This window comes from Oncorhynchus mykiss, chromosome 17, assembly GCF_013265735.2.
Source record: "Oncorhynchus mykiss isolate Arlee chromosome 17, USDA_OmykA_1.1, whole genome shotgun sequence".
Classification (NCBI taxonomy): domain Eukaryota; kingdom Metazoa; phylum Chordata; class Actinopteri; order Salmoniformes; family Salmonidae; genus Oncorhynchus; species Oncorhynchus mykiss.
The window spans coordinates 9,024,677-9,049,651 of NC_048581.1; the positions used below are offsets into that span (position 1 = coordinate 9,024,677).

Sequence of the window (24,975 nt, forward strand, 5' to 3'; positions counted from 1 at the left end):
TACACGGGACGAGACCCGTAACACACACAATGATTCTACATGGGACGAGACCCGTAACACACACAATGATTCTACATGGGACGAGACCCGTAACACACACACAATGATTCCACATGGGACGAGACCCGTAACACACACACAATGATTCCACATGGGACGAGACCCGTAACACACACACAATGATTCCACATGGGACGAGACCCGTAACACACACACAATGATTCCACATGGGACGAGACCCGTAACACACACACAATGATTCCACATGGGACGAGACCCGTAACACACACAATGATTCCACATGGGACGAGACCCGTAACACACAAAATGATTCCACATGGGACGAGACCCGTAACACACACAATGATTCCACATGGGACGAGACCCGTAACACACACACACACAATGATTCCACATGGGACGAGACCCGTAACACACACACACAATGATTCCACATGGGACGAGACCCGTAACACACACAATGATTCCACATGGGACGAGACCCGTAACACACACACAATGATTCCACATGGGACGAGACCCGTAACACACACAATGATTCCACATGGGACGAGACCCGTAACACACACAATGATTCCACATGGGACGAGACCCGTAACACACACAATGATTCTACATGGGACAAGACCCGTAACACACACACAATGATTCCACATGGGACGAGACCCGTAACACACAAAATGATTCCACATGGGACGAGACCCGTAACACACACACAATGATTCCACATGGGACGAGACCCGTAATCATCTGCACAATCCACGATGGCACGAAAGCCAACACAACACAGCACAGGTACTCACACGAACCATGATTCTACACGGGACGAGACCCGTAACACACACAATGATTCTACATGGGACGAGACCCGTAACACACACAATGATTCCACATGGGACGAGACCCGTAACACACACACAATGATTCCACATGGGACGAGACCCGTAACACACACACAATGATTCCACATGGGACGAGACCCGTAACACACACAATGATTCCACATGGGACGAGACCCGTAACACACACAATGATTCCACATGGGACGAGACCCGTAACACACACAATGATTGTACATGGGACAAAAGCCATAACACACACACAATGATTCCACATGGGACGAGACCCGTAACACACACACAATGATTCCACATGGGACGAGACCCGTAACACACACACAATGATTCCACATGGGACGAGACCCGTAACACACACACAATGATTACACATGGGACGAGACCCGTAACACACACACAATGATTCCACATGGGACGAGACCCGTAACACACACAATGATTCCACATGGGACGAGACCCGTAACACACACAATGATTCCACATGGGACGAGACCCGTAACACACACAATGATTCTACATGGGACAAGACCCGTAACACACACACAATGATTCCACATGGGACGAGACCCGTAACACACAAAATGATTCCACATGGGACGAGACCCGTAACACACACACAATGATTCCACATGGGACGAGACCCGTAACACACAAAATGATTCCACATGGGACGAGACCCGTAACACACACACAATGATTCCACATGGGACGAGACCCGTAACACACACAATGATTCTACATGGGACGAGACCCGTAACACACACACAATGATTCCACATGGGACGAGACCCGTAACACACACACAATGATTCCACATGGGACGAGACCCGTAACACACACAATGATTCCACATGGGACGAGACCCGTAACACACACAATGATTCCACATGGGACGAGACCCGTAACACACACAATGATTCTACATGGGACAAGACCCGTACAACACACACACAATGATTCCACATGGGACGAGACCCGTAACACACACAATGATTCTACATGGGACAAGACCCGTAACACACACACACAATGATTCCACATGGGACGAGACCCGCAACACACACAATGATTCCACATGGGACGAGACCCGTAACACACACACAATGATTCCACATGGGACGAGACCCGTAACACACACACACACAATGATTCCACATGGGACGAGACCCGTAACACACACACACAATGATTCCACATGGGACGAGACCCGTAACACACACAATGATTCCACATGGGACGAGACCCGTAACACACACACAATGATTACACATGGGACGAGACCCGTAACACACACACAATGATTCCACATGGGACGAGACCCGTAACACACACAATGATTCCACATGGGACGAGACCCGTAACACACACAATGATTCCACATGGGACGAGACCCGTAACACACACAATGATTCTACATGGGACAAGACCCGTAACACACACACAATGATTCCACATGGGACGAGACCCGTAACACACAAAATGATTCCACATGGGACGAGACCCGTAACACACACACAATGATTCCACATGGGACGAGACCCGTAATCATCTGCACAATCCACGATGGCACGAAAGCCAACACAACACAGCACAGGTACTCACACGAACCATGATTCTACACGGGACGAGACCCGTAACACACACAATGATTCTACATGGGACGAGACCCGTAACACACACAATGATTCCACATGGGACGAGACCCGTAACACACACACAATGATTCCACATGGGACGAGACCCGTAACACACACACAATGATTCCACATGGGACGAGACCCGTAACACACACAATGATTCCACATGGGACGAGACCCGTAACACACACAATGATTCCACATGGGACGAGACCCGTAACACACACAATGATTGTACATGGGACAAAAGCCGTAACACACACACAATGATTCCACATGGGACGAGACCCGTAACACACACACAATGATTCCACATGGGACGAGACCCGTAACACACAAAATGATTCCACATGGGACGAGACCCGTAACACACACACAATGATTCCACATGGGACGAGACCCGTAATCATCTGCACAATCCACGATGGCACGAAAGCCAACACAACACAGCACAGGTACTCACACGAACCATGATTCTACACGGGACGAGACCCGTAACACACACAATCATTCTACATGGGACGAGACCCGTAACACACACAATGATTCCACATGGGACGAGACCCGTAACACACACACAATGATTCCACATGGGACGAGACCCGTAACACACACACAATGATTCCACATGGGACGAGACCCGTAACACACACAATGATTCCACATGGGACGAGACCCGTAAACACACACAATGATTCCACATGGGACGAGACCCGTAACACACACAATGATTCCACATGGGACGAGACCCGTAACACACACAATGATTCCACATGGGACGAGACCCGTAACACACACAATGATTCCACATGGGACGAGACCTGTAACACACACAATGATTCTACATGGGACAAGACCCGTACAACACACACACAATGATTCCACATGGGACGAGACCCGTAACACACACAATGATTCTACATGGGACAAGACCCGTAACACACACACACAATGATTCCACATGGGACGAGACCCGCAACACACACAATGATTCCACATGGGACGAGACCCGTAACACACACACAATGATTCAACATGGGACGAGACCCGTAACACACACAATTATTCCACATGGGACGAGACCCGTAACACACACAATGATTCCACATGGGACGAGACCCGTAACACACACACAATGATTCCACATGGGACGAGACCCGTAACACACACACAATGATTCCACATGGGACGAGACCCGTAACACACACAATGATTCCACATGGGACGAGACCCGTAAACACACACAATGATTCCACATGGGACGAGACCCGTAACACACACAATGATTGTACATGGGACAAAAGCCGTAACACACACACAATGATTCCACATGGGACGAGACCCGTAACACACACACAATGATTCCACATGGGACGAGACCCGTAACACACACACAATGATTCCACATGGGACGAGACCCGTAACACACACAATGATTCTACATGGGACGAGACCCGTAACACACACACAATGATTCCACATGGGACGAGACCCGTAACACACACACAATGATTCCACATGGGACGAGACCCGTAACACACACAATGATTCCACATGGGACGAGACCCGTAACACACACAATGATTCCACATGGGACGAGACCTGTAACACACACAATGATTCTACATGGGACAAGACCCGTACAACACACACACAATGATTCCACATGGGACGAGACCCGTAACACACACAATGATTCTACATGGGACAAGACCCGTAACACACACACACAATGATTCCACATGGGACGAGACCCGCAACACACACAATGATTCCACATGGGACGAGACCCGTAACACACACACAATGATTCAACATGGGACGAGACCCGTAACACACACAATTATTCCACATGGGACGAGACCCGTAACACACACAATGATTCCACATGGGACGAGACCCGTAACACACACAATGATTCTACATGGGACAAGACCCGTAACACACACACAATGATTCCACATGGGACGAGACCCGTAACACACACACAATTATTCCACATGGGACGAGACCCGTAATCCTCTGCACAATCCACTATGGCACGAAAGCCAACACAACATAGCACAGGTACTCATTATTCTACACGGGTGAGACCCGTAACAATAATCGACCGGACAACGGTGAACAAAGGGCACATTTATACAATTACTAATCACTGGGAATAGGAACCAGGTGTGTGTAAGGACAGTTCCGGAGGGATCCGTGACAGATATACTGGTGATGAGAAATACACACCAGAGTAAAAAGTGACAGCCAACCCCAGTCCCCCCTACTAATGTGCTGGGTGGACACAGCACCTCAAACACACAGACATTGGTTTCCTCATAAGATATACTGGTGATGAGAAATACACACCAGAGTAAAAAGAGACAACCAAACCCGGTCTCCCCTACTAATGTGCTGGGTGGACACAGCACCCCAAACATATAGGTGGTGAAAATGTAATGTAAATGTAAAGTAATCTGTTACTTTATTGTAACTATTCCCTATTCATTTTCTGACAGTTTTACTGAAGCCAGCTCAGCTGCTAAGTGGTTAACTTCAGAGTGTAATAAATGTTTGAGACAGCTATATCGCTGTCAGCAATATGAGTGGATAAGATGATTGAAATACTGGTATGGTGTTATGTAAGTCATAAGAATCCTACTGGACCGTTTTAGCCAACTGAAATGTGAGACAAATAAAAGCGTCTCGAGAATCTTTTTAATAGATCATACTGTAGATAAATAACACATTAGATTTAACGGTTTTATAAGCTGTTATTGAAAGCCTGAATGTGTCTGTTCAAGCTTTCAAATATTCATTTCATGTGGTTCCACAGGGGTGATAAATCAAATTAAGCAAAGCACGAGGTAAAGGCCAACTCCGTCACAAGCATGATGTGAGGAGACAGTTCAGATGTGTTTACAAGCTAAATATTATAAACAATAGGTGAACATATATATAAAGTTGTTGATGAGCATTAATGCCACTAAAATGGAACTAAATCAGGTCAGATTAGATTTAATGAAAACTATTTTAGTTCTAGTGGGGCAACATGGACTCACTCCATTACAGTATATGAGGTTCAGTAGAAGTAACATTGGGATTAATCAAACTTTTGATATTGTCATAATTATTAATAATGACATCTCTCATTTATGTAAATTCAGCTAAATCCAATTCAGAGACAAATATGACATTAAAAAGTCATGTAATGGGAGTGTGGTGCTCCTGGAAGTGGGAGGTGCTAGTGAGACACAGACACACAGAAGTCTCTCATCCAATTCATGTCCTTTCCCAGAGTGGTCCATAATTAACTTTTGCCTGGTTGGCACTTCCAACCAGATATAAGGAGGCTGAGGCCCCAGCATCCATAAGTCAGATACCTTCTTCCTCTGTGGTAAGACTCTCTCCACCTCCTTAGATTTGTATATTTGTCTCCTCGTTGTACTCAGCAACTGAGGCAGTAGCTAACTGCACTGTTTGAATTGACTTCTGCATGTCTCTTAAGATTTTACAATATGCAATCAAGTGTAATCCAGTAAAAAAGGCTTTATAAATACATGTAATTAATTGATTGAGTGCCATTGGTTTAAAAAAAGAAAGTTTTTATTTAAATGTATATTACTTCAAATCTGTAAGTTCCTTTTATGTCCAAAAGTTGTGCTCCTGCACTTGTTTGTAAATTAAGGGAGAGGTCTAGAATTTAACAGGGTTTTCAGGGGTATTTATTTCAATATATGACAATGTGTAGTAAAGTGCCACTAGGAAAATAAAAGTTGGCAGCTGCACCTGTAGTTGAATTTGATATGGTTTTAATTATATGGTTAAATGTTTGTTTTTTTAGACGTTTGGGCATTTAAATGGTAAGGCTTTAGACTTGTGCTTTTTCACAACACCTTACATTTCACAGGGTCCTCCAAGAAGTACACATTCATCTGTAGGAGGGGAAAAAGAAGGTGAGACATGGTTTGACTCTTCACATAAAAAGTGATGAGAATATTCTGAGAGAGATACTGCTCACCTAACTCTGTTGACTGGGGAGGAAGCACCACAGAGTCAATCATGTTTCTTGTTTCATCTCTTTCCTAGTTATCCGTCACCATGAGTACGGACGCGGAGATGCAAATCTACGGCAAGGCTGCCATATACCTTCGTAAGCCTGAGAGGGAAAGGATTGAGGCACAAACCGCACCCTTTGATTCAAAGAACTCCTGCTATGTGACAGACAAGGCGGAGCTGTACCTTAAGGGTCTGGTCACTGCCAGGGCCGACGGGAAGTGTACTGTAACAGTCATTAAACCTGACGGCACTAAGGAGGTAAGTCTGATCTGAAAAGTAGTCAAGTTCAAGTTTGTGTAATTACTCTGTTTCATGAAAAATCATCAAAATTATCAAAACCGTTTCAATAGACAATGTGCCATCAGTAACAACAGATAGATTGAACATGTATTTGTTTTGGTAAGCAGAATATTACCTTCAAACACAACATGTTTAAAACGGCTATTTAAAATTGGCATGAAACATTCAGTCATGTCCACTTTGATCAAATCAAATCAAACTTTATTTGTCACATGCGCCGAATACAACAAGTGTTCACCTTGGCGTGAAATGCTTACTTACAAGCCCTTAACCAACAGTGCAGTTCAAGAAGAGCTAAGAAAATATTTCCCAGCTAAACTAAAGTAAAAGAGAACAGGTTATTTGAGGTGATTTGTACATGTAGGTAGGGGTGAAGTGACTATGAATAGATAATAAACAGCGAGTAGCAGCAGAGTACAAGACAAATTGGGGGGAATAGACCGGTTGCCATTTGATTAATTGTTCAGCAGTCTTATGGGGTAGAAACTGTTAAGGGCTTTCCTCTGACACCACCTATTATATAGGTCCAGGATGGCAGGAAGCTTGGCCCCAGTGATGTACTGGGCCGTGATCTGTGTGTAATCTATATTCCTGACTATTTCAGGAAGGAAAAGAGTTCAAAGATGCAGACATCTTCGAGATGAACCCCCCTAAGTATGACAAGATTGAGGACATGGCCATGATGACCTACCTGAATGAAGCCTCTGTGTTGTATAACCTCAAAGAGCGTTATGCAGCATGGATGATCTATGTAAGAAACCTGCACATACAAACTCACACATACATGAACAAAATAAATTCACACATACAGCACATAAATGAACGGTAGAAACCAAAACATACTGTATCAATACAGTAAACCCACATCAGTATACCAAAGTACACCCACATCCTCACATAAATCCAGGTAAAAGTCCATCTGACTTTACTAATACCCTAATTGAATCACTTTCATCCAGACCTACTCTGGGCTCTTCTGTGCCACGGTGAACCCCTACAAGTGGCTCCCTGTGTACGACGCAGAGGTTGTCAACGCCTACAGAGGGAAGAAGAGGATGGAGGCTCCACCCCATATCTTCTCTGTCTCTGACAACGCCTTTCAGTTCATGATGATTGGTACGAGCTCTCATGGATGGATGGAGGAATGCATGGTTGGATGGATGAATGGATGAATGGTTGGTTGGATGTCCATTAAGTGCTCATGGATAGATGAACGGATGCATCAATGGAAATTGAAATATGCTTCAGAGAGGTATCTACTATTTTCTAGTCTAGGTAATAACAGTTTGCTGGGAATATCTGATTTCACTACCCTTGAATGGAAAATGTTCCAAATAGAAATTCGATGATGCTATGAATGAAATAATGTCCCCTGAATGTTGCTTGAGTATGATAAGTAATGTGTTTTTTGGTTCCAGATAAGGAGAACCAGTCCGTCCTGATTACGTAAGTTGTTTACTAAAATGTCACTTGAGAAAGTGTTTCTATTGTAATAAGTTGGGTCACTTGGTGTGATGAAATACATGACAATATGAATGGATTAGAGCATCAGGTTATGTGTAATATCGAGTCGATGAGAAGGATTATTTGTTAAAGACTTATGTCAGAACACAGGTTAACAGTGTATTTTTCTATGCTATTTCTTAGTGAAAGCCAATCTGACACTCAAACATGTAACTAAAACCCCTCTTTCTCTGTCATATAAACCAGCGGAGAATCCGGTGCAGGAAAGACTGTCAACACCAAGCGTGTCATCCAGTACTTTGCCACCATTGCAGTGTCTGGGGCCAAGAAAGAAGCAGAACCTGGCAAAATGCAGGTAAGCTGTTCTTGTTTGCCTTTTTAACACATTTCAGTTTGGTTGGCTGTGTAAACTGTTTTTCCAGTGGTGAATCCTCTTTCAAGCAATTGAGAAAAACAAACTTTACCAGCGTACCAGTTTTTGAGCAACTTGTGTTTGTCTCAATCAGGGGTCTCTTGAGGATCAGATCATTGCAGCTAACCCTCTGCTGGAGTCTTACGGTAATGCCAAGACAGTGAGGAACGACAACTCGTCTCGCTTTGTAAGTATGAAGGGCATACTGTGGAAGTTACCTTATATTGGAAAAATTTAATTTAGATGTTCCCTTCTATTATACAGATATTAGATGTTATTTTTATCTCTGGTTTTGTTGTTGAAAATTTGAAATTCAAACTTCTAGTGTTTTTAACGTTTTAAAATGTGATTTTTTCTATTTAAAGTTTCAGACTTAATTCGCTGTAATATTATTGTTTCATCAACCCCTACAAAACAATGTCCATTATTTATAATCCACATTATAATTCACATTTACTGTTGCTGCAGGAGTCTTTCTTTCCCCCTGCTGTAGCAAACTGGATCATACATCCTACAACTGTATCAATAGACCCAACATCTGTCCAACAAACTAACATTTACAGGGGTCTATCAAAGTAAAATGTTAAGATTAATTTGTTGACCTATTTATAACCCCCATGCTCTACTACAGGGTAAATTCATCAGGATTCACTTCCAAGGTGGTAAACTGGCTAAAGCTGACATTGAAACCTGTGAGTTGGTTTTGATTGTTTCTCAATGCTTTCCTAAATTCACACAGATTTTTTGGGAGATCAGATTTAAATGTATCTCATGTTCTCTTTCTTGCTCTCTCTCTCTCATTCTCGCTCTACTCTTCCTCTGTGTGTCATTCACTCTCTCTCTCAGACCTGCTGGAGAAGTCCAGAGTGTCCTTCCAGCTGCCCGATGAGAGAGGCTACCACATCTTCTTCCAGATGATGACAGGCCACAAACCTGAGCTAGTTGGTACGACAAAGTAGAGGTCCAGAGGAAATTATTCCCACCCCCATCTATGGAATATATAAAAATATTCATAATCCACACTAATAATAATATTACAATGATTACATCCAAGGTAACAAGGCATCTAGACACGGGTCAGGTCTCTGGGAAATATCTATCAAGTAACGCACTGTGATGCACTAGTCCACAAGTCTCAGTCTCCTCTTGATGCTATTCATTATATACTACATGTATCATTGAGTCCATCTATTGAGTCAAGGAGGGAGAGATACTGTAAAGGTAGGAGAGCAGAATTCTAAGAGATTTAAATGAAAAGCTGTTCTCCGTTGTCCACAGAAATGTCACTCATCACCACCAACCCCTACGACTTCCCCATGTGCAGCCAGGGACAGATCACTGTGGCCAGCTGTACTGTTTAGTTTTTGTATTTAACCTTTATTTAACTAGGCAAGTCAGTTAAGAATAAATTCTTATTTACAATGACAGCCTACCCAGGCCAAACACTAACCCCGGACGACGGTGGGCCAATTGTGTGCCGCCCTACGGGACTCCCAATCACGGCTGGTTGTGATAAAGCCTGGAATCGAACCAGGGTCTGTAGTGACGCCTCTAGCACCGAGATGCAGTACCTTAAACCGCTGCGCCACTCAGGAGCCCCCCAAAATACTGTAAAGGTGGGACAGCAGAATTCTAAGAGATTTAACTGACAAGCTGTTCTCTGTTGTCCACAGAAATGGCGCTCATCACCACTAACCCCTATGACTTCCCCATGTGCAGTCAGGGACAGATCACTGTGGCCAGCATCAACGACAATGAAGAGCTGGATGCCACAGATGTGAGTCAAACAAAGGGTTAACCAAACTCTAGATATGGAATGGATAGGACCACCATACACACTGAATGCACTGTGCAATTCCAACTTGGTGGCAGCTGGGAATGTTCATGTATGTTTAAGTTTGATTCTAAATGCCTTGTGTTAGTTAGGCATGTGCCTCAAAGAACTCTTCATGTCTTCCACTATAGAGTACCACTAAGTGCCCTGTGGAACTGTGCTGCCATCTACTAATGTGTTTGCCAAGCGTAATCATGTGTAACAGAGAAGCCAGTCAAATCTATCTATCCAATTTGTTCTGCAGTGAGCAGCACAGAACTGTAGTGTAACTGACCAAACTACCGTTCAGTTCATCTCTGTTGTACTTCCTCTTTAATGTCAGGATGCCATTACAGTCCTGGGCTTCAGTAACGATGAGAAGGTTGGCATCTACAAGCTGACAGGAGCTGTATTGCACCATGGAAACTTGAAATTCAAGCAGAAGCAGCGTGAGGAGCAGGCCGAGCCAGACGGCACAGAGGGTGAGTCCCACTCATAGATATACAATATGTAAAGCATTAGTCCCATTCCCAGTCCCCAACATAGAAATAGAACATCTAAGACAGACAGTGCCACATGAAAGTCAAGCAGGAGATCATTTTTGGAGAACAAATTCTAACCCCACAAAGAAGTTAACCAAACTATTTTGTCAGTGTGAAATCAGAAACAAGTGATCTTGTGTCCCTGAGTCTGTTGTTGTTGGTTCTCTCTCCAGTGGCTGATAAAATTGCCTACCTGTTGGGCCTGAACTCAGCTGAGATGTTGAAAGCTCTGTGCTACCCCAGAGTGAAGGTCGGCAACGAGTATGTGACCAAGGGACAGACTGTGCCTCAGGTATGGTGGCCAAACACAGAATCTACCATTTTCTGAGTACAGGAATTATTTTGGGGACGAGTGCATTGTTTTTGTTTTTCCCAAGCTTGTTTCACCTCATCACTAGACATGGTCAATATCTAATGTATTAATTTGAGGTATTATCATTGCAGGTTAATAACTCAGTCAGTGCTCTGGCCAAGTCCATCTATGAGAGGATGTTCTTGTGGATGGTCATCCGTATCAATGAGATGTTGGACACCAAGAATCCAAGGCAGTTCTATATCGGTGTGCTTGACATTGCCGGGTTTGAGATCTTTGATGTGAGTATGAGACCAAAACAAGACAATTAGATGTGATTGAGATGGATTACAGCCTTGTATGATGAAATGATCCCTTTTAAAACTCCATCAACAGTACAACAGCATGGAGCAGCTGTGCATCAACTTCACCAATGAGAAACTGCAACAGTTTTTCAACCACACCATGTTCGTCCTGGAGCAAGAGGAGTACAAGAAGGAGGGAATCGTCTGGGCCTTCATTGACTTCGGCATGGACTTGGCTGCCTGCATTGAGCTTATTGAGAAGGTAAGATGTCTGTGAGGATTTTAATGGCCCATTATAATGGACCACAACAGCAAAGCTCATATGGAGCGTTGTGTGAAATATTATGACAGTGGTACAACGTATACAGTATTAAAATCACTGGGGAAGCCAATCGAGTCCAAAAAATCCATATAAAAACCAATGTGTTAATTGCGTTGTTTGCTCTGTACCCTGTTAGTTTATATGCCGTGCCACTGTGACATATAGGGCTAAGGCCGAGACAATAAAAAGACACAGTGGCCGAGACAATAAGAAGACACAGTGGCCGAGACAATAAGAAGACACAGTGGCAGAATAAATTCAACCACATCTTTGTTTCATCACAAAACCGGAGAGCAACATCTGTCCCGTGGAGTCCACAAAGCATAATGAATGTAACAAACAGTTACATGACCTACAACATGGTCAGTCAAGTACATTTTTCTGCCATTTTCGGACCACTAAACATCCATTGATTTCGAAACACGGGGAGATACCGCAAATTGCGAAGAAAACAGGAGTTGCCTCCCTCCAATATTCCAGCGCCATTTCAACATCATCAAATCACCTATGCTTAGTCTAATACAGTGAAAACTAAAAGATTCCAAAAACTATTTTAGTCCAATCAACGTAAACTAAATATCATATGGCTGTCCATGGTACTAATTTATGTGTTTGTGTGAGTAAGTAGAAAATACATGGTGAAAATACATCAATACAATTATGAGTACAAGTCCCTATCTCCATCCATGGCTAATTTAGGAAAGGGCCCATTTTAGCTAGCTAGCTATCCTCCAGAGGAAAACAACTCAATGAGATGCAACAATTGAAGTTTTTCTTTCTGTCAATGACGTTGGGCTTGATTTGGTGTGATGCCAAATCCAAACTGGCTTCACTTGACAAGGTTTTTGGTGCACCAGGACCATTCACAGATTAGCTCACTCAGTTTAGCTCAACTCTGATTTGCTGTAATTGTACACAAAAAAAATAATCAAGGGAGGCCAAATGATCACTGGCTTCTCTTGCATTCAATGATACAATACATTACTCTTTTTGACCAGACAGCATCAGATAGAAGGGCTACACATACAGAGACAGAGGGGCGCAGTTTTGCTCACTCGGATGCTTTACCTGGAGAGATACATTCAGCCTCTGGCTAAACGAGAAAAAATATACTTTATTTTATATGTACATTTTTGGGGGAAGCCTGGCTTCCCTTAGCACCCTTTAATATACGCCACTGACAAGTTATCTGACTGTTGAGAACTCAATATGTTTCCTATTATGTGTCCCAAAATTATTAGAATCCTATAATAGCATGTTTACTAATTGAATAAATGTGATCCAAAATGGAAATATCACTAATTTGATATTCATCTCTTTTCGTAAAGCCATTGGGCATCTTCTCCATCCTTGAAGAGGAGTGCATGTTCCCCAAGTCTTCAGACACTACCTTCAAGGACAAGCTGTACGCCCAGCATCTTGGCAAAACAAATGCATTTGAGAAGCCCAAGCCTGCCAAAGGCAAGGCAGAGGCCCACTTCTCCCTGGTGCACTACGCCGGAACTGTGGACTACAACATCACTGGATGGCTGGAGAAGAACAAGGATCCCCTGAACGACTCAGTTTGTCAACTGTACCAGAAGTCCTCAGTCAAAATTTTGGCTGCCCTGTATCCCCCTCCCCCTCCTGAGGGTAAGACTAGCATCACGTCACAATATTTAACTAAATACTAGTTATAACTCAGACCCAAATGTTCTTTAAAGTCTTTCAATGTATTACAATTTCTCAGGGTTTATCACTGGGTTGATTTACTAATACACTTGGTTAATTTAATCATACAATAGATGTTATTTTAAACAATCTCATTGGCAGCATTTGCCTCTAGCTAAGTGTGAAGTTTAATTAGTGTGCTTGCTGAAGACAAGACCACTCTAGATTTCTTACATATTCTTATTATTTTTCAATAATTCCACCCGCACTAGGAAATGTACTTTTCTAGTTATCTTTTACTTTCCCCCATTTTAACAGATAAAGCCAAGAAAGGAGGCAAGAAGAAGGGTGGTTCCATGCAGACTGTGTCCTCCCAGTTCAGGGTGAGCTTTTGCAATGTGCTTATTCAGTCCTTCAAAAGGTGCATTGATTATCATAAATGAGAACATGGTTTGTAACCCCCTTACAGGAGAACTTACATAAGCTGATGACCAACTTGAGGAGCACTCATCCTCACTTTGTGCGCTGCCTGATCCCCAACGAGTCAAAGACTCCAGGTACAAGAAATATTGACTTAAATATGTCATCTTATCAGTACAGTATCAGTAACCTTAACGATTCCAATCTATAACCTGTTTATTAGTATTAAAAGAGACTTGTTTTGATTTACCAGGTCTGATGGAGAACTTCCTGGTTATCCACCAGCTCAGGTGTAATGGTGTACTGGAGGGTATCAGGATCTGCAGAAAGGGCTTCCCCAGCAGAATCATCTATGCTGACTTCAAGCAAAGGTACACACACACACACACAAGCACACACACACCACATAAAATATCTGCTCTAAGGGTTTTCCCAGGATCAGAATAGGCTTACCTTTTACGAAATATAACCAACCTATTACAACTTGACATGTTAAAAATGTCTCCTCATTCAGGTACAAAGTACTGAATGCCAGCGTCATCCCTGAGGGCCAGTTCATGGACAACAAGAAGGCTTCTGAGAAGCTGCTTGGGTCCATTGATGTGAATCACGAGGATTACAAATTTGGACACACCAAGGTCAGTCAAAAACCCCCAGTAAAAGCTGACAACAAAACACAACTTCAATGATAATTTAAACCCGTACCATATAAAATCTCTCCAGTTGATCTATCCATCCTTTTGTTCTTTCTTCTTCATTTAACTAATGGAAAAGGTGGAAAAACATTGTTGTGTTAATTCATCACAAGTATAGAAGACAAACTAAACTCATTATAATTTGCATTGTAATAGAGTGGTATAGTTGCAGGTATATGTATCTGTGAACATTATTAATCTACAACTGTACAATAACTAACATCTTAGAAACAACCTATCCCATGGTTTGTTTGTAACCGTTGCAAAGTTAATGTTGTTTAAATCAATCTAGTGGTTTGACCCTTTCTATCTGTCACCATCTGTGGTTCCATTGACCATGTTAACCTGTGTCTCAGGTGTTCTTCAAAGCCGGTCTGCTGGGTGTCCTGGAGGAGATGAGAGATGAGAAGCTGGCCACTCTGGTCGGCATGGTCCAGGCTCTCAGCCGTGGATTCCTCATGAGGAGAGAGTTTAGCAAGATGATGGAGAGGAGGTGAGGAATAGTAGACATCTTGGCAAAGCTTTCTGTCAACCACCTGTATCTAATGCATTATGATTAGATACTCTATATGCTGTGAGTTGTTCAGAATGAGAAAGTACATCTTATAATGGTCTACTAAAGATGTTGGGTTAATTCATTTAGTCCAGAAATGGATGTAGCAACTAAAGGATTCTAGCTTAATAGTTGGAGTTTGGGATTTGGCTGTTCAATTGTCATTTACATTTGTGGAATTTACCCATTCATTCTTGAAGTATATAAAATGCCTCATGAGCTTAGAACGCACTAACTGTCAGTACTTGCATCTAGAGAGCTGTCTATGAATTTAATAGGGGTTACATTTCCCAAGCCCCATTCCTCAGCTGTAAACAAACATTGGTGTGGGGCCCCATTTTGTTGTTCATCTAATCCCAGAATGTAGCTTTAAGCATGTCACTCACCATGACACTCTATTCTTTCTGTCGACCAGAGAATCAGTTTACGCCATCCAGTACAACATCCGCTCATTCATGAATGTCAAAACCTGGCCATGGATGAAGTTGTACTTCAAGATCAAGCCCCTGCTGCAGAGCGCTGAGACTGAGAAGGAGCTGGCCAACATGAAGGAGAACTATGATAAGATGACGACAGACCTGGCCAAGGCTCTGGCCACAAAGAAGCAAATGGAGGAGAAGTTGGTGGCCCTGACACAGGAGAAGAACGACCTGGCGCTCCAAGTCGCATCTGTGGGTGAAAAAACAACATTCATTACTGTCAAATTTACAATCACATGAATACACATACACACGAACACACCTTTTTATTGCCAATATTATATACTTTACATATCTCGTGAATTTCGATTGATTTACTCTGACCTTCAATACACAAAGTGAGGCCTCTGATTTTTTTCCCCTTGTTCTGAAACCAGGAAGGAGAGAGTCTGAACGATGCTGAGGAAAGGTGTGAGGGGCTCATCAAGAGCAAGATCCAGCTGGAGGCCAAACTCAAAGAGACGACCGAGAGGCTGGAGGATGAGGAGGAGATCAATGCTGAGTTGACTGCCAAGAAGAGGAAGCTGGAAGATGAGTGCTCTGAGCTGAAGAAGGACATTGATGACCTGGAGCTCACCCTGGCCAAAGTGGAGAAGGAGAAGCACGCCACTGAAAACAAGGTCTTGTGTCTTACTATAGACAGTCTAACCAACAATAATCCAAACACTAATCAATTCAAAACATAGCTTAACAGAAATGTAATTCACGTTGTACAATAGTAGAATTTCAGTTGCGTGGTACTCCCAACATTCATTGCATGTTCTGCTCCACCTCATTTATGACTTCCATTCAGTACACTGGCATGGTGAACACTGACATCTAGTGTTGAATCTATAGTACAGTAATTGTTAATGCAGTTCTAATCTAAACGAACTGAATGCAATATATAACAAACTCTATCTCCCCTTTATGGTGAAGTATAATTATGTTGTGGCCATTTACAGGTTAAAAACCTGACAGAGGAGATGGCGTCTATGGATGAGAGTGTTGCCAAGCTGACCAAGGAGAAGAAAGCCCTCCAAGAGGCCCACCAGCAGACACTGGATGACCTGCAGGCAGAGGAGGACAAAGTCAACACTCTGACCAAGGCCAAGACCAAGCTGGAACAGCAAGTGGACGACGTGAGTGGAGTTTGACATTTTGGCCATGATAGTATGTAAGATTACATTATCTTCAGTTGTTTAGATTTTAATAATATATGTGTTTTTATCTTCTAGCTTGAGGGTTCTCTGGAGCAAGAGAAGAAGCTCCGTATGGACCTTGAGAGATCCAAGAGAAAGCTGGAGGGAGATCTGAAACTGGCCCAGGAGTCCATAATGGACCTGGAGAATGACAAGCAGCAAGCTGATGAGAAAATCAAGAAGTAAACACAAACAAATGACTACAGTATTAGCTGCTATAATGGTTGTTCTTGACTATTTCTTGTAATTATGAATTAGCATTTACATGTGATTCTTAAAAGCAAAGTGAATGGTATTATCCTCTGCCTTTACACTATCGAACCAAAACCAACTCTGCAATCAACGTGTTTGTGTTTCTTAGGAAGGAGTTTGAGACCACCCAGCTCCTCAGCAAGGTTGAGGATGAGCAGTCTCTGGGAGCTCAGCTGCAGAAGAAGATCAAGGAACTCCAGGTACAGTACAGGATATAAGCTTCAGTACAGAAAAGCACAGACTTGAACCATTTCCTTTAAAATAAATTACACTTTTACTGGCAGCAGACAGTTTTCCAGGTGGCTTCTGATGGCTCAGTAGTTTGGAAGATGGTGTTTCTTGTTGGTGCTTCTTACGATCCCCACTCAGCCCTCAATGACAATATACATGTTAAAATGGCTTAGAGTCCTCTGTCTAACTTCTTACCTTTGAGGGTTTGGCTCCTGCATGGGACACTGTCTACTGAATATATTAGTGTAACTGGCTTCGTAGTAAACACATTTATACATACTATTATTACTTTGTGAGATTCAATTGTTTCAACTGTATTGTAGTGTTCATCCCTCTGCTCCTACCCCTGTTCTAGGCCCGTATTGAGGAGCTGGAGGAGGAAATTGAGGCTGAGCGTGCTGCCAGGGCTAAGGTTGAGAAGCAGAGGGCCGATCTCTCCAGGGAACTTGAGGAGATCAGCGAGAGGCTGGAAGAGGCCGGAGGTGCCACGGCTGCTCAGATTGAGATGAACAAGAAGCGTGAGGCTGAGTTCCAGAAGCTGCGTCGTGATCTTGAAGAGTCCACCCTGCAGCATGAGGCCACAGCCGCCGCTCTGCGCAAGAAGCAGGCCGACAGTGTGGCTGAGCTCGGGGAGCAGATCGACAACCTGCAGCGCGTCAAGCAGAAGCTGGAGAAGGAGAAGAGCGAGTACAAGATGGAGATTGATGACCTCTCTAGCAACATGGAGGCCGTCGCCAAGACTAAGGTGAGTAGTGATGTTTTGATCAAGCAGTATTGAGGGGGGTCAACTACATTACCATTCAAGTGAACTGAAGTTGATAGCAGTCACATATATAAAGTAATGATGGAACATGTTTCACTAACAGGGCAATCTGGAGAAGATGTGCCGTACTCTTGAGGACCAGCTGAGTGAGCTGAAGACTAAGAATGATGAGAATGTTCGCCAGGTCAACGACATCAGCGGACAGAGGGCCAGACTCCTGACAGAAAATGGTACCTTCAACAATGATCAACAAGCCAATGCTTTCCTTCAGTAGAACATAACATGTATTAGGGGCTATATCCAGATAGTTTCTACTGTACTATTCACCACCTAACATTGCCCTATGATACCTCAGAATCCATTTTCAATCTTAGAAAACAGAGATCCTATTAACAAGATGTTCCTCTGTCCCTGCAGGTGAGTTTGGCCGCCAGCTGGAGGAGAAGGAAGCCCTGGTGTCTCAGCTGACCAGAGGAAAACAGGCCTTCACCCAGCAGGTGGAGGAGCTGAAGAGGGCGATTGAGGAGGAGGTCAAGGTAAGGGACCCAAAATGGAGAGTTTAGAGCCATATCTTTACATAGACGGTGACTACACCACCCTCAGACTCTTCTACTGTCTCTCAACCCTCAGATACTCCTACTGTCTCTCCACCCTCAGAGACTTCTACTGTCTCTCCACCCTCAGAGACTTCTACTGTCTCTCCACCCTCAGATACTCCTGTCTCTCCACCCTCAGAGACTTCTACTGTCTCTCCACCCTCAGATACTCCTACTGTCTTTCCACCCTAAGAGACTAGTGTAACCAGGACGACTACCTGTACATATTGGTGGCACAGATGCTGTTTCATCCTTTCCTACACTTAAATTACCCTTGCCTTACGATTGCGCCTGAAGCTGGGCTTGTAGCAAGGCTATCCTCACCATAAGGTGATCGTTCTCCTGTATATTATGAGTACAGCGACTGCAATTAGAAGGCACAATGTTAATGTTAATGCTGGTGGAGGTCGTGTAGAACCATGTCCAGATAAAGTGTCAGGGGTGAAAAAGTTGAATGAGGGAAAAAAATGTAAATACAAAACGGTAATTAAAAAGTAAAAACCGTAATTTTGGCAGGTAGCAAAGTAACGTTAGCAACAAACTGCACAGCTTCACGTAAACAAGTCCACATAATTTGTTTGACTATCTCACTAATCTCTCCTTGTCTTTCTTTCTCACAGGCTAAAAACGCACTGGCCCACGGTGTTCAGTCTGCCCGCCATGACTGTGACCTCCTGAGGGAGCAGTTTGAGGAGGAGCAGGAGGCCAAGGCAGAGCTGCAACGCGGCATGTCCAAGGCCAACAGTGAGGTGGCTCAGTGGAGGACTAAGTATGAAACTGATGCCATCCAGCGCACAGAGGAGCTGGAGGAGGCCAAGTGAGTTGCACGCAACAGAAAAAACTCAAATATGGTGTGGATGGTGAGGGTGGCAGGGGGCTCTGACAAAAAGTTACATCAATATGTATTGAAACATATGTATCACTCCATAAAACCAACCTCTGTTGTCCAACAGGAAGAAGCTGGCCCAGCGTCTGCAGGAAGCGGAGGAGACCATTGAGGCGACAAACTCCAAGTGCGCCTCCCTGGAGAAGACCAAGCAGAGGCTGCAGGGAGAGGTGGAGGACCTCATGATTGATGTTGAGAGAGCCAACGCATTGGCCGCCAACCTCGACAAGAAGCAGAGGAACTTTGACAAGGTGAAAATGAATAAACCTCACCATAGACTGATATTTACTGTCTGCTATATGATTCATTGTAGTATAATTGTAGCATATTTATAATTCAAAACTCTTCATCAATGACTTCTGATGAAAATCCCATGGATTCTCCTAGGTTCTGGCAGAGTGGAAGCAAAAGTATGAGGAGGGCCAGGCTGAGCTGGAAGGAGCTCAGAAGGAGGCTCGCTCTATGAGCACTGAACTCTTCAAGATGAAGAACTCCTACGAGGAGGCTCTGGATCATCTGGAGACTCTGAAGAGAGAGAACAAGAACCTGCAACGTGAGCATTTGACGGCAAATCTATCATGTTTCATTTGCAATATTAATTGCTGTTAATAAATTCCCTGTTATTATGATTCAATGTCAACTTCAGTGCATTGGCAATATCCACTGAAAATCTCCCAAGTGTAAACTGCTCCTGTGTGCGTGTGTGTGCAGAGGAGATCTCTGACCTGACTGAGCAGATCGGAGAGACTGGCAAGAGCATCCATGAGCTGGAGAAGGCCAAGAAGACCGTGGAGACAGAGAAGTCTGAGATCCAGACCGCTCTGGAGGAGGCTGAGGTACAAACTACAGTCCAATGATCCCTGTATTGGTGTTTATTGGGGTCATATATATTTAATTCCTACATCCAAATGTACTGAACACAATTGGCCTGACTGCTTCTGTTTGTCCAGGGAACACTGGAGCACGAGGAATCCAAGATTCTGCGTGTGCAGCTGGAGCTGAACCAGATCAAGGGTGAGGTGGACAGGAAGATTGCTGAGAAGGACGAGGAGATGGAGCAGATCAAGAGGAACAGCCAGAGGGTGGTTGACTCCATGCAGAGCACCCTGGACTCTGAGGTCAGGAGCAGGAATGACGCCCTGAGGGTGAAGAAGAAGATGGAGGGAGACCTGAACGAGATGGAGATCCAGCTGAGCCACTCCAACAGGCAGGCCGCTGAGGCCCAGAAACAGCTGAGGAATGTCCAGGGACAGCTCAAGGTAAAGGGACTGGGACATCAGGCTCAAAAACCTGAAAATGGCTAGGGATTTGTTTGTGAAACACCCCTACTTCCACAAGTCCTAATGAACGTATGTCATTGTGAACCCCAGGATGCCCAATTGCACCTTGATGACGCCGTCCGTGTCGCAGAAGACATGAAGGAGCAGGCAGCCATGGTGGAGCGCAGAAACGGTCTGATGGTGGCTGAAATCGAGGAGCTGAGAGTTGCTCTGGAGCAGACAGAGAGAGGCCGCAAAGTGGCTGAGACTGAGCTGGTAGATGCCAGCGAGCGTGTTGGACTGCTGCACTCCCAGGTATGGGTCAAAAGCCATTTCTAATGAAACTCAACCAAGCAAACAGTTTAAACACACCTGTAATTGGACCGTGCTTGCCTTAGATTTTCATAATTTCAGTCTTGTGACTTGCAAGTTCTCTTGAGAGTAAAACATATCGTCTTGTTTCCTCCTTCAGAACACCAGCCTTCTGAACACCAAGAAGAAGCTGGAGACTGACCTGGTGCAGGTGCAGGGAGAGGTGGACGACATTGTCCAGGAGGCCAGGAATGCAGAGGAGAAGGCCAAGAAGGCAATCACTGACGTGAGTCCTTGAATTACATCAACTTGATTTGTCCCCGAGTGCGAATGGTAGCTGGGCTGGATAAGAACCACAAAGATCTCAGAGGGACGTTATGATTGGTGCCAATTGGTGCATAAATTAAACAAACTACTATTCCAGGCGGCCATGATGGCTGAGGAGCTGAAGAAGGAGCAGGACACCAGTTCTCACCTGGAGAGGATGAAGAAGAACCTGGAGGTCACAGTCAAGGACCTGCAGCACCGCCTGGATGAGGCTGAGAATCTGGCCATGAAGGGAGGCAAGAAGCAGCTCCAGAAACTGGAGTCCAGGGTGAGTTACCAGCAGGGTGGATTAGGGTGGATTGAAAGACCGATTGCTGGAAATGTATTTGATCATATGAAAATAAACAGGAACATTGTTTAATGACTTGTTCTCACAATAACCCACCTAGATCAGGGGTTCCCAAACTTCTTTGCATCGGGGACCACCCCTTTTGTGATAGCGAATTCATCAGGGACCCCCTTCATAATATCAGAACACAACCCCTGCTTTAAAGTGCGATAAAAATAGCATCCACGCAGATTTCCTATGACTTCTGCAGTGCATGACTGGACTAATCAAGTCTCGGGCCCTGGGAAATAACCTTTTTAAGTCCCCCCTCTTTGCATCAGAGAGAAAATGTTGCCGTTTTGAAGGTAATTTACTGTCATTCTACACATTTTGCCTTGGGACAAAGAGAAAATGTTGCAGTTTAAAACTTAAATTACAGTGAATTTAAGTTCATAACAAAACAAATTATAATAATTGTACACTTATTTAGTGGAGGACCTTTAAATAAATTAAAATGTATTAATCTAGTTGCTTCATTCAGGCTTAATTGTCTCAGCAGACTTCTTCTAATCTGCCATTTCAGTCATAATAATAATAATAATTCACAATAAATATCAACACAAAAAATAATATACATTCATCGGTTTAATGTCACAGTAATAATTTATCTCTCTATTGTTACTCTCAATCACTGGCCGTTGCTAGGGAAGCTAGCGTTGCTATGCGGGGCTACCAGCTAGCAGGCTAATGGCTGAATTAGCTTGTTGGCTAGCGGACGTTAATAAGTTCATAAAACCTAAAAACACAACATAACATCTCAACAAACATATGTATATACTCAAGAGACATTACCGTCTTGAATATAGTGATTTTACACTCGCTTACCTTCAAAATAAAGAAAAAAAAATGTATTTATGTCGGTGCTTCTGTCTTGCTGTTGGCTCACTTGGCAAACTACTCCCAACTGCCAGAGCGCGAGCTCCATAATAGAAGCAATGTCACAACATTAAAACATGCGAGTGGCGGCCTCTAGTTGCCATACTGGTACTGCACCATACACCACAAAACGCATGACAAAATGGTTAAAAGTCATATTTCAAAAACAAGAAGAATTGAGTTGTGAGCCTCCCAGACCCGTTATTTAATCTAAGAGTTAATAACATCAATTGTGGATGAATAATATTATATTGTACAGTATTGCACCCTCTAAACATTTTCAAAAGATCCCGGGTTGTTTAATCTGTTCTTGCTATAAATATACATAAACAATTTGAAATGTAAATTCCACTTTGTGAACCACTGACCTAGATAATGAAAAGTTGTTGTTATTATTACAGCCCCCTTCAATTAACATTTTAAAAGAGTACATGGGAACAGATTACAATTGTGCCCCCTTGACTGGGTAGAAGACTATACCTCTTATACAAATATTTGTTACGATTTCACGACCTCTAACCAATTCCTACGTTTATTTCTTCCACAAAGGTGCGTGAGCTCGAGACTGAGGTGGAGGCCGAGCAGAGAAGAGGTGTAGACGCAGTCAAGGGAGTCCGCAAGTATGAGCGCAGAGTCAAGGAGCTCACTTACCAGGTAAGAGAAAGTGCATAATTCACACACTTGACACTAACACAGACAGGTTTGTGTATAAAACTATTGTGACACGGATTCTTTGCTCTTCTCCCACAGACTGAGGAGGATAAGAAGAACGTTAACAGACTTCAGGACCTGGTAGATAAGCTGCAGATGAAAGTGAAGGCCTACAAGAGGCATTCTGAGGAATCGGTGAGTCTGAGAGCATACATTCGAAAATGTAGATTTTCTCTACAAACGTAATGTGCATATGGTTTAGTTGAAGTGTTGCTACAGCACGCCAGTCAACAATGACAATTGATAGTGCAAGTACATGCTGGAGAAATTATACACATTTGTGAGTGTCCCCTATGCCAATGTGTTACCAACTTAAAGGAGAGGGGGTTGAATATGAATTTGCTGGTCGAGTGGTAGTGCTGGAGGCAGTTGTTTGTTCCCGTTCTGCCACTCACTTTCTCTGCAGTATCATATATCTCCCTGTATACATTGCTATCCTAAATCTGCTAATATGTGTTTTGTTGAAAATATTATTTATATTTGCTACCTGAAGCTTCAAACTTTAAATGCTAATGTTCTGCTCTCCCTCCCTTTTCCTCACCCAGGAGGAAGCAGCAAACCAGCACATGTCTAAGTTCAGGAAGGTTCAGCATGAGCTGGAGGAGGCTGAGGAGCGTGCTGACATCGCTGAGACTCAGGTCAACAAGCTCAGAGCCAAGACCCGTGACTCTGGAAAGGTACAGAACTGCTGCTAAACCTGTACCTGACTCATGTTCAGATATGACCACATCAACACCACCTATGATTCAGTCTTCTCAGAGGTCAATACAGACCTTTTACACTCAACTGTATTGAAGATCTCTAAGAAGAACATTTCAGGAAGGGCTAAACAATCTAATGAGAGTAATTCAGTTAGTACTTCAACATCTAATATCCAAGCTGAGTACTGCGCACTAAAGACTTGATCCATTATATTCTATCCATATATTTATCATGTTCATTATTATTACTGATCCATTATATTCTATCCATATATTTATCATGTTCATTATTATTACTGATCCATTATATTCTATCCATATATTTAGCATTTTCAATATTATTTCTGATCCATTATATTCTATCCATATATTTATCATGTTCATTATTATTACTGATCCATTATATTCTATCCATATATTTATCATTTTCAATATTATTTCTGATCCATTATATTCTATCCATATATTTATCATGTTGATTGTTATTACTGATCCATTATATTCCATCCATATATTTATCATGAATATTATTATTACTGATCCATTATATTCTATCCATATACTTATCATGTTCATTATTATTACTGATCCATTATATTATTTCTTTCTTCTTACAGGGAAAAGAAGTTGCTGAATAAACAAGACCAAAGAATTGAAGATCAAAGTCTTACCATTTTCCTGTGATGCATAAAATATGATTTTCATGGTGAAATGTTGAGCATTGATTAAAAACATGTGGATCTACA

General features: G+C 43.1%; 1 protein-coding gene across 1 annotated transcript; it reads left to right on the forward strand.

Moving 5' to 3' along the window:
* Positions 1-5,816: 5,816 nt before the first annotated feature.
* On the forward strand, positions 5,817-24,975 carry LOC110513340 (myosin heavy chain, fast skeletal muscle-like). The gene is made up of 41 exons (XM_036948813.1): positions 5,817-5,897; positions 6,411-6,456; positions 6,590-6,817; positions 7,464-7,610; positions 7,819-7,975; positions 8,278-8,305; positions 8,570-8,678; positions 8,830-8,922; positions 9,367-9,427; positions 9,582-9,680; positions 10,409-10,512; positions 10,892-11,030; positions 11,264-11,382; positions 11,535-11,684; positions 11,779-11,949; positions 13,338-13,641; positions 13,978-14,042; positions 14,129-14,216; positions 14,333-14,450; positions 14,594-14,717; positions 15,131-15,267; positions 15,743-15,998; positions 16,184-16,426; positions 16,751-16,927; positions 17,024-17,169; positions 17,349-17,439; positions 17,826-18,215; positions 18,337-18,463; positions 18,651-18,769; positions 19,450-19,646; positions 19,783-19,966; positions 20,103-20,268; positions 20,427-20,551; positions 20,666-20,974; positions 21,086-21,289; positions 21,447-21,572; positions 21,711-21,881; positions 23,367-23,471; positions 23,568-23,663; positions 24,074-24,205; positions 24,847-24,975. Exons 3-41 carry the CDS (start codon positions 6,602-6,604, stop codon positions 24,865-24,867), a joined length of 5,814 nt encoding a protein of 1,937 aa, XP_036804708.1. The 5' UTR covers positions 5,817-5,897; positions 6,411-6,456; positions 6,590-6,601; the 3' UTR covers positions 24,868-24,975.